Genomic DNA, 10,665 nt, shown 5'->3' with positions numbered 1-10,665 from the left:
TCACTCGTGCTTTGCAGGTGGGTGAAGGTGGTACGGGATCTCACGTGGGTTTGTGGCTGCCCACTCTGTGCCTCTCTCGGTGTCTGTCACCTCACTTGGCTCTCATAGGCCTTTCCCAGATGGATTCTTCTTCCCTTGGTAGCACTGGGGAGTAGAATTTGTTTATTCATCCTGGAAACGGGGAAGGAAAAGGTTATAGCTCGTTATTTCCTTTGCAAAGTCATTTTTGCAGCCTGGGGTGATAGAAAAATCTCCCTGACTCACGAGCCCTCCCTGTTCTTCTCATTGTGTTGTCTTCTCCCGGGGTTTCTGAAGCGGTAGGTCGAGTCTGACTCACCGGTGTCACTGAGTAATGCCCTTGCTTTGATACAATCCTTTGCCTCTCCTCAAAAAAAAAAAAGGCATTTTTCCTTTCCACCACGCAAGGATGCTGGAGGCTGAGGCATTTCCATCCCTCTGAGGAATTTGTATTCCAAAAGGCTCACTGCGAGGTGTGGTGGAGGAAACTCACCCCTCCCTTGATGGGGCGCGTGATGTCACTGACCACCTGAACCACCCATCCTGGGAAAAACTGCCTTATTCCAGCTCGGCTTTTTGACTTTCACAGGGGGAAAAAAAAAAAAAAAGACCACACTGCGGGTGGGGGGAGAGGGAGGTGAGATCTTTGCCACTGGTCTCGGAAAGCGGGGTCGGGCGCTGAAGGGTGGGAGCGCGGAGGTACAGGAGGGTGTTTGAGGGCTCTGGGGGATGATCTTAATTTCTTCCCTGTTTGTACTTCCCTCCTTTCTTCAGGTGGACGAAATCTATCACGACGAGTCCCTGGGCGTTCACATCAACATCGTGCTGGTCAGGATGATCATGGTGGGGTACCGGCAGGTAAATAACATTGGGTGTGCTGGGCAGGACCTGCTGTGATGTTTAGCACTCAGATAAACCCTGGCTTGGAAAAATGTGGCTGTTCAGGTCAGCTGCTGAAGCCCAAGTGACAACTGTGCTGAGCAGGGATGAATCTGAACCCTCCCTGGCCTGGATTTCGGAGTCTGAAGGTCTGGAGAGTCCCATAGCTAAGGGGAGGTCCTTGGGGAGATGGTGGGTGGCGGGGATCTGCCCCTATCTGCTTGCTCTAGGACATGGGAAAAACCATGAGAGGCTTCCTCAGGAGCTCAAGGATAGATGATGAGGAAAAGGTAGCTTCCCAAATTAGAAGGAGCTGGACATTAGTGAGGAGAAGCCGAGGCCAGGATCTCCCATGTCCCAGCCTTGGCTTTGCTGGCCGTGCAGCTCTCAAGTGGCTTGGGCGTGGACAGAAGAAGCATGGGAAGGTTTCCTGGGAAGGTTTCTCAGGTTGGATTTATTTTTTAAGTCCTGTTCAAGCCTGGCAGCCAGAAGATTTTCTTTACAAGAGTGTGATTTTCCTGTTTTGGGGGCAAGCCCCTATCCCACACAAAGTGTTCTAGAGGGGTGTTAATGAGTCAACACGCTGATGTGTTTCTGTATGTGTGTGTGTGATCCACAAATAAGACACTTTAGGTTTTGGAAAGACCCCTCCTTGTTATAGAAATACACTCATCTGGCAGGAATCCAACAGATCTGGGGCTGGTTCTGAGGAAGAGGGACGAGGATGGAGGGTGGCTCGTTTTTGGAGGTTTCTATGGGACCAGCAACATCATCTCCACCTGAGAAAGCCAACGATTTGTCTGGCTTCCTCCCAGGGGTGCTTGTGCTCTGTGCTGGGGGATGATTTATGGAGGGGAAGGGATTTGGAGCCGTGGTGTTACGGCCAATAACCAGAGGGATGAGACCAGCCGGGCTCCCTTTAGGATGATTTATCCTCCCGAAAGCCGGCGCTGGAGGCAGCTGCTCCGTCCAGTTATGGGGGGGATGACGTAGGAAAATAACGAGCAGATGTTTGAATCCAGGCGAGCTCCCAGCTCACCACTCTTCAGACCTGAGTTCCTCCTGCGAGCTTCTTATCTCCCACCTGGAACTTCACAGGACAAAACCTTCCGTGGCTTCCAACTAAGGGCTTGGGGGGCTGGGGGGGAAAAAGAAGGGCAGTGTGTCTTTCTGCTTCCCAAACCGCTGAGTTTTCCATCCTTTTCCCAGTCGGTCAGCCTGATAGAGCGAGGGAACCCGTCCCGGAGCCTGGAGCAGGTGTGTCGCTGGGCCCACTCGCAGCAGCGCTCGGACCCGGAGCACGCCGAGCACCACGACCACGCCGTCTTCCTCACCAGGCAAGATTTTGGCCCCGCAGGTATGCAAGGTACTGTACTTATCTCGATCAGGTATGTGCAGTTTGCCGGGGGAGAAGCCAGCCAGGGGAGAGGATTTCTTGCAGGAACACAGTCTTGGCCAGCAAGGTCCAGAAAAAGGTTATAAAAATCGGTATATATATATATATATTTTATTCCCCCCTGCCACATGAAGTAGAAGAAAGACAGAACCAATCCAGAGCACCAACCTGTGAATGGATGAAATAATAGCTTTATTAGTTCTGCTCTTCTTTGATTTCGTGCACCAGTCCTCCTCCCATCCCAAAATGCCATAAAAATAAGATAAAAAAGATAAGACATCACAGGAAGTTTCGCTGAGACAGTCAATCCTTTCTGTCCTCTGGGGGACCTTTAAAACCTGGTTTTATATGGATTGGTTTCTTGGATGTGGGAGCATGGAATGAATCCTGGGCCAAAGAGGAGCTTTTACTGCAGGTGCAGAGGCTGTGCTGGTGTGGCCTGGGAAGTTAAAGACCTCAGCAAAAAAAAAGTTGCAGGAAAAGCTGCTGGTGTTTCTTGGCTCCGTTAGGAAAGCAGGTGCCTTGGTGTCACCGTGAGAGGTGACTTCTCCCAGTTCTGAGCCCACTGCCTCCAAATTGCCATCTCCTTCTTCCCACGCTGGTGGCCAGATCTGAATTTCCACCAGGAGGCTCCATTTGATGCCATGGACGTGGCAGTGACCTCGCGCTGATCGGTAGCACGAAATCCTCCTGTTGTGCATGGGAGGGAGGAGGGATGGAAAAGACCTGCCCCCACCTGGATTTCCCGCCTGAAGAGGATCTCCCCACAGTAGGAGATGAACCACAGGAGATATCCAGCTGGAAACCCTCTTGAATATGTTGTTGGCCACCAAAGAGCAGAGCCTGGGCTGTGCCAACACCCTCCTCACCGAGCTGTTGACCTGCCCTGGGCTCCCTGCCTGGGGTCGTGTGGCAGCGTGGGCAAAATACCGGGTTTTGTTTCATTTTTCTAGACCCTTCCTGGCAAAGTGACTGTGTCCAAAGTGACTGTGAGAGGACCTTTTTTGGCATGTCAGCAGAAGGGGGAGAAGACTCCCTCGGCTCCCCCTTGGTGGGAGCAGCCCTGCTCTAGGAGTGCTCGTTCCAGCTCCTTCCCCTTATCCCTGCGGATCCGGCTTCCTGCTTGTCACACATCCCTGGGATGGACCTTTGCTCTCTGCAGGAGTCCCCGTGGCTGCCCTGATCTCACCTGGCTGTGTTGCATGGCACGAGGTGCTGGGAACATCCACTGGGAACTACCCTCTGGCTGGGCTGCTGGAGTCGTAACACTTGGCTTACTCCTGCCTCTTTTCCTCAAAGCAAAGTCCTTTCGGATCCCTCTCACCCCTGCTGAGCTCGGGGCTGTGTGGAATGAAGGACCAGACCGTGGCACCTTCCAGTGCTTGCTTGTAAAGCTGGAAGAGGAAGGGCCAGTTGAACCTTCTTACCCTCCCGTGTGGGTTGCAGATAAACTCCTGTGCTTCAGAAAAGCAGTGGGTAGATGGGTTGTAAATTATTAATTACTGCTGCAGAAGTCTTGTCAATACCCGAAGAGTTTGTGTGTCCCTCTGCAGCGTGTGGCACGGAGAGATTTGTGGCACGGAGAGATTTCTGGCCCAGGCTGTGCATTTGTTGTCCTGTTATCCCCTGCGGTTGGCTCATCACCTTAGAGCAGGCTGGTGGTCCGTGCAGAAGGTCAGGGAAGCTGGAAAGGGGTAGGAAGTGTCCATAAAGAAGAATTCAGTGCATGTGGAAGGAGGAGGAGACTGGCTGGTGTCTTGCTGTGCTGGTGAGGAGAGATGATTGTTGGAATTAGATGATCTTTAAGGTCCCTTCCAACCCAGACCATTCCGTGATTCTGTGACATGCTGCTTCTCCTGACTGTGTATGTCTGGGAAGCATTTGCAGGCTATTCCAGTCTTTACCAATTAAATATTTTCCAGGTAGTTACTTCTCACCACTGTTCTCCTGTAGAGCACCGTCTCCCAGTTCTTACTGGGGTCTTCATTGTGAAAGACCAGTATCTGCGTTCCTGAGCATTCACCCATTCATATTCCTTTATCCCATCTGCTGTTCAGAGCCTCTTTGGTTAGGAATTTATCCCATTATCATCCTAGAAAAAATATATTTGCTCTTCCCTTACACAGAAAACTTCCCACATCCTTACTCTTCCTTGTGGAAGGTTTCATTGGCAGAGGGGGTGGAGAGGGGAATATTTTAAAATGATTTATCCAGGATTTGATTTATTACTGTGTGGTTAAACCCAGTTATGGGTGTGCCTTGGTGTGGAGCAAGTACCCCACCAGGACGGTGAGCTCTGTGGATCCCGTGGCTTGGCCGGGGTGGGTGCAGGAGGATGGGTGTGCAGTCACCCTCAGCTCATCACCACCCCTGCCCTGCTGCAGCTCAGCTCCTCCCTCTTGGCTCACAGGGCTCTCCCCTTGCAGCATCCTTATCCCCAGGGCACAGTTATCCAGCATGGTCCTGCCCTGCTTTTGCCTCTCGGACCTACAAGTCCTTCCTTCACTAACCCCCCTGATGCCAAAAAGGGTCGGTCTTAAAAAAAAACCCCAAAGCAATATTTATATCGAAAATATTCAGAAAGTAAATTCTGGAACGTGCCAACGAGTTGATTGAATTTGGGCAGAAATAACGTGAGGGGAAAAAAAAAAAAGAAAAAACCAAAGGAAAATGACCAAACTGGAGGTGATGTGATGCTGACTGGGAGGGGAAGGTTTCCCTGCCCACAGCTGCCCCACTGCACTGCACTTGATCGAGGGCCGGGGGCTGGGGCCGTGTGTGGTTCTGGGGGCACGTGTGGGGGCATCACAGGGGGGAGCAGGGCTGTGGTTCTGGCTGGGCTCTCTGGGAAACACCTCGTGCCTTCTGCTCTTTCTTTGTTCTTTATTAATTCTAAACGAGGAACAGTGCGGGGGGTGCCGTTGCTGGGCTGGGAGGTGCTGGTCACCCACACCCATAAAACACGCACGGGGTGCCCTCCTGCCCCTTTCTTTTTTTTTTTTTTTTTTTTCTTAATTTGTCATTTCCTCCCCCCTCCTCTCTCAAAGGTTTTCTCTCTCCTCTCCTCCTGTCTCCCCCCCTTCTCTCTTTGCCCCAGGCTACGCTCCGGTGACGGGGATGTGCCACCCTCTCCGCAGCTGCACCCTCAACCACGAGGACGGATTCTCCTCGGCGTTTGTGGTGGCCCACGAGACGGGGCACGTGTAAGTCTTGGGGGCAGAGTGGGCTGTGCCCCTTTGGCGGCGGTGGCAGCCCCTCACTTTGCACAGCAAGCTTTCTGCTGGTGCAGAAATCCCCCTTTCCCACCAGGTTGGGCATGGAGCACGACGGGCAGGGCAACCGCTGCGCCGACGAGACCAGCATGGGGAGCATCATGGCCCCGCTGGTCCAGGCCGCCTTCCACCGCTACCACTGGTCCCGCTGCAGCAAACAGGAGCTCAACCGCTACATCCAGTGAGTCAGCCCCGAGCCCTTCAAGTACCTAAAGGGGTTCCAGGAGAGCTGGAGAGGGAAATGGGACAAGCGATGGAGGGATAGGACAAGGGGGAATGGCTTCCCACTGACACAGGGCACAGTCAGATTAGAGATTAGGAGGAAATCCTTCCCTGTGAGGGTGGGCAGGCCCTGGCACAGGTTGCCCAGAGAAGCTGTGGCTGCCCCTGAATCCCTGGAAGTGTCCAAGGCCAGGCTGGACAGGGCTTTGAGCAACCTGGGCTGGTGGAATGTGCCCCTGCCCATGGCAGGGAGGTGGAATGAGACGATCTTCAAGGTCCCTTCCAACTGAAACCATTCCAGGATCCCACGATATAACTCAGACCTATCAAACCCTGAATTTAGAGAGAGGCCCGGAGCTGAGGGATGGGGGAGGCAGAGGGAGACACTCTATGCCTGACTCTGCCTCGTGTGCAGCTCCTACGACTGCCTCCTGGACGACCCCTTTGAGCACCAGTGGCCCACGCTGCCCGAGCTACCGGGCATCAACTACTCCATGGACGAGCAGTGCCGCTTCGACTTCGGCGTGGGCTACAAGACGTGCACGGCGGTGAGTACGGGTTGTACGGCCGCGCCGTGCCCCCTCCCCGGGGCCCCCCAGCCGGGCTGGGTGCCACGACCCCGCCGGCACTCGCCGCTGCCGTCCCAGCCCAGCCCCTCTGTGCTCCCCAGTTCCGCACCTTCGACCCCTGCAAGCAGCTGTGGTGCAGCCACCCGGACAACCCCTACTTCTGCAAGACCAAGAAGGGGCCACCCTTGGACGGGACAGAGTGCTCTCCGGGCAAGGTAGGGGCTGGTCCTGCTTCCTAGGGGAGGGGTGTGCCCGAGGGCACAATGAAGAGTGCCCTTCCTCCTGCGCTGCACCGTTCCTGCAGTCCTGTGGGTGTGGGAGAGCTCTTCACTGAGCACTTTGGAAGGGGCAGGTGTGGAGCTCGCCCCTCCCTCTCCTCCCTTCTAGTGGTGCTTCAAGGGCCACTGCATCTGGAAGACGTCGGAGCAGCCTTACAGTCAGGATGGCAGCTGGAGCTCCTGGTCCAAGTTCGGCTCGTGCTCCAGGACCTGCGGGGGAGGTGTGCGATCCCGCAGCCGGAGCTGCGACAACCCGCCGTACGTCCGGACCTCTCCTCCCTCCCTTTTAGCAGGGGGGGAAACTGGAAGTGGCCGAGAGCCAGGGGCTCCAGGCTCTTTCCCTGCGTTGGCAGGGATGGGTTCATCTGCTCCTGTGCGTTTGGGCGCTGAGCTGTGCTGGGTTGGAACACCCTCCCCTCTCCTGTGTTTTTATAACCCGCTGGATTTATTTTCCAGCCCGGCCTACGGTGGGCGCCACTGCCCGGGAGCCACCTATGAGTACCAGGTGTGCAACGCCGAGGAGTGCCCGGGGCCCTACCAGGACTTCCGTGCCCAGCAGTGCTCCAAGCGCAACTCCTACTACACCCACCAGAACAGCAAACATTCCTGGCTCCCCTACGAGCACCACGATGGTGAGTGGCGGCGGGTCCGGGCAAAGGAGCTGCAGCCAAACTGCCTCCCCTCCCAGAGGAGGCTGTGGCCGTCACCATGGGATGGAGGCTGTGCCAGCTGCACTGATGGTGGGTGGTGGGAAGAGGCTGAGCTGGAGGCTGCTGTGCATTAAGGCAGGTCTTGAAAATCGTAGAATCCTAGAATGGTTTGGGATGGAAGGGACCTTAAAGATCACCTCCTTCCACCCCCTGCCATGGGCAGGAACAGCTATCCCAGGTTGCTCCAAGCCCTGTCCAAACTGGCCTCGGACACTTCCAGAGATGGAGCAGCCACAGCTTCTCTGGGCAACCTGTGCCAGGGCCTCCCCACCCTCACAGGGAAGAGTTTTTTCCCCAGTATCCCATCTAACCCTGCCCTCTGTCAGTTTGAAGCCATTTCCCCTTGTCCTATCCTTCTGGGCACTTCCCCTTTTGTCCCAAATCACTCTCCAGCTCTCTTGGAGCCTCTTTAGGTATTGGGAGGAGCTGTAAGGTCTCCATGGAGCATTCTTTTCTCCGTGCTGAACATCCCCAGCTCTTCCCAGCCTGTCTCCATGGCAGAGCTACCTGTTTGCTCCTGGAGCTGCAGTGGGGAGTGTCTGCTCCAGGCTGGGCCAGGAGCCAGGGCCATCTTGCACTGCACTATCATGTAGTGTGTCCCGTTCTCCTCCTCATTTCCTGAATGTGCTGGGCAAAAGAGCAGGTTCTTGAGCAGCAAATGGACGTGGGAGATCAGACACGTGAATAACCCGGGCTTTGGAAATCTGGCTGTGCTCAGGAGTACGAGCTGAGATGGTTTTCATCCTTCACTCGCCCTAATGGATTTCCACAACCTCCCTTTTTTTCCCCCTTTCCCATCTCTTTTGCCGCAGATGCTCAGAAGTGTGAGCTGATCTGCCAGTCTGAGGGCACGGGGGACGTGGTGTTCATGAACCAGGTCGTCCACGACGGGACCCGGTGCAGCTACCGAGACCCCTACAGCATCTGCGTCCGGGGCGAGTGCGTGGTGAGGAGCTGCTGTGGGATTCTCCCTGTCCTTTCCCTCTCCAGGCCTGAGCCCTGTGCATGTCCTTGACCCACCACCCCCTGGGGACACATGTTTTAGCCCTGTGTGCAGCAGGGTGACGGGCTGGGCTGCAGGGGTGTAACCCTGGGCTTGTCTTCTCTTCCCCACGGGTGACAGCACGTGGGCTGTGACAAGGAGGTTGGCTCCCTGAAGCAGGATGACAAGTGTGGGGTCTGTGGGGGGGACAATTCCCACTGCCGGACAGTGAAGGGCACACTGGCCAAGACCCCCAAGCAGCCAGGTGAGAGTTTGGGGGCGGGTTCGGTCAGGCCCAGCTGGATCCACGTGTGCGTCCAGCTGGAACAAACCTGCTCTTTCTCTTCCTCCACCCTTTTTTCCCCGCTCTGTCTCAGCAGGTGTTTTGAAGATGTTTGAGATTCCAGCTGGAGCCAGGCACCTTCAGATAGAAGAGGTGGAGCCGGCATCCCACAGCATCAGTGAGTGCACCGTAGTCCACTTCTGCCTTTGCTCCTTCTCGGCCCTATTCCAATAACTCCCACCAAAAGGCATCTTATTTGGGTCATCCAGTCCTCCAAAGGCAGTGACCAGAAGGAAAGGTGCTGAAACACCTCCTTTCTCCTCCAGCTGTTAAGAATCAAGCCACGGGCAACTTCATTCTGAATGCCAAGGGCAAAGAAGCCAAAAGCCAAGTGTTCATTGAGATGGGCTTGGAGTGGGAATACACCGTTGAGCACGGCAAAGAGAGCCTGAAAACCAGCGGTCCCCTGCACGAGGCCATCAGTGTTTTGGTGAGGCTGACTGGGCGTGCTCTTGGAGGGTTTGGGGGTGACTGTCACAGAGAGGGCAAGGTGGAAAGTGGTGAAAGGACGTAGATAAAGAAAGGGGGTAGGGCATGTCATTAAATCCAGGGGATGAGGCAGCCAAAAGCGAGGGGTGATGGGCACAAAGAGGTGTTGCTTGGGCACTTGCCTCTGAGTCCAGCTGCGTTTGGCTCTGTGCAGCAACTGCTTATCATTCCATGTCCCGTTTTAGTTATGCTGGCATTTTGGGGGAGTTAGGGATTGGGTTCCCTGGGCACCCAGGGAAGAGCAGGTTTTTCGTTCCCGCTCACCCCGTGTGTCCCCCCCACCAAGTTTTGGGCATAGGTGACTATACAACGTGGTAATTTTATCCTTTGATGGCCTCCTCTTCCCTTCCCTCTCCCCCTCTGTGCCTGCAGGTCATCCCTCAGGAGGAGGAGACGAGGAGCAGCCTGATGTACAGGTACATCATCCACGAGGACCTGCTGCCCATGATCGGAAACAACAACGTCCTGCTCGAGGAGATGGATTCCTACGAGTGGGCCCTCAAGAGCTGGTCCCAGTGCTCCAAGGCGTGTGGAGGAGGTAGCTTTGCCTGGGGGGAATGCTTGGGCATGTTACAGGGTGTGGGAGCCCTCTGGGGAGCCTCTGGCTTGGAAAAATTGTTGCAGAGCAGTTTAGGTGAGCATTTTAGCCAGGTTTCTTACAGAAGCAGGCTTACATAGTCACGTGTGCATAACCTGTGTCTGTCTATTTGTGGGCCTGCTATGATTTTTTAATTCCTTGGCTGTTTTTAACTGGATTTGAGCCAAGGAATAGTGATCTTGCAGATGACTGGCTCCTCAAGTCTGCACAGACATAGGTGTGGACACACACCAGGAATTTCTGAGAGGGACAGCAGGTAGCACACAGGAGCTCCTGGCAGGATTATTGCCGGGTTTTTCCCTCTGGGAAGAAGCATGTGCACCCATACCCTGGTGTTTTGGGGTTTGCTGGTGAAAGCCTTGCTTCCATATGGCCAGTGGGATCTGATCCTCAAACAATGGGCAAGATGTTATAGAACTAGAGTATATTTTGGGTTGGATGGAGGTTATCTGGTCCAACCCCCCTGCAATGAGCAGGGACACCGGTGCCCTGTGGCATCCTGGGTTGACCCCAGGAGTCTGGGGGTGTTCCAGCATCCACGTGAGCATCCTCTGCGAGCCTGGGCGATGCACAGCTCGGGTCATGCCCCAGCGGTGACATCTGAGAGCCCACGTCCCTGCAGGGGAGATGCAGGAGAAGGGACCTGGCGGGGACCCCCCAAGTGTGACCCCCCCCCCCACTCATCACCCCCCCCAGGCATCCAGTACACCAAGTACGGCTGCCGTCGGAAAAGCGACAACCGGATGGTGCACAGAAACTTCTGTGACAACGGCAAGAAGCCCAAGCCGATCCGGCGGCGCTGCAACCTCCAGGAGTGCTCCCAGCCCACGTAAGTCCTCCCCGCCTGGCCCGAGGTGCTCCGTGGGAGTGGTCCCGGTACAAATCCCGGCTCTGACGCCTCCTCCGTGT

The 10,665-nt window shown here is 55.2% G+C and overlaps 1 protein-coding gene across 1 annotated transcript in view; it reads left to right on the top strand.

Moving 5' to 3' along the window:
* Positions 1–10,589, top strand: part of ADAMTS14 (ADAM metallopeptidase with thrombospondin type 1 motif 14) — a 14,526-nt gene extending 3,937 nt beyond the window's left edge. The window contains exons 2-15 of the mRNA XM_027909109.1: positions 793–876; positions 2,107–2,263; positions 5,391–5,496; positions 5,603–5,746; positions 6,203–6,335; positions 6,458–6,571; positions 6,744–6,892; positions 7,091–7,266; positions 8,157–8,290; positions 8,468–8,591; positions 8,707–8,787; positions 8,936–9,099; positions 9,531–9,696; positions 10,453–10,589. Coding sequence (XP_027764910.1) covers positions 793–876; positions 2,107–2,263; positions 5,391–5,496; positions 5,603–5,746; positions 6,203–6,335; positions 6,458–6,571; positions 6,744–6,892; positions 7,091–7,266; positions 8,157–8,290; positions 8,468–8,591; positions 8,707–8,787; positions 8,936–9,099; positions 9,531–9,696; positions 10,453–10,589 — 1,869 coding nt within the window. The remainder of the gene's footprint in view (positions 1–792; positions 877–2,106; positions 2,264–5,390; positions 5,497–5,602; positions 5,747–6,202; positions 6,336–6,457; positions 6,572–6,743; positions 6,893–7,090; positions 7,267–8,156; positions 8,291–8,467; positions 8,592–8,706; positions 8,788–8,935; positions 9,100–9,530; positions 9,697–10,452) is intronic.
* Positions 10,590–10,665: the final 76 nt, after the last annotated feature.

Source organism: Empidonax traillii, unplaced genomic scaffold, assembly GCF_003031625.1.
Source record: "Empidonax traillii isolate 1590-97213 ecotype Southwest subspecies unplaced genomic scaffold, ASM303162v1 scaffold1946:size199562, whole genome shotgun sequence".
Taxonomy (NCBI): domain Eukaryota; kingdom Metazoa; phylum Chordata; class Aves; order Passeriformes; family Tyrannidae; genus Empidonax; species Empidonax traillii.
The sequence above is the reverse complement of the archived record's forward strand: the minus strand, read 5'-3'. Positions and strand labels throughout refer to the sequence as shown.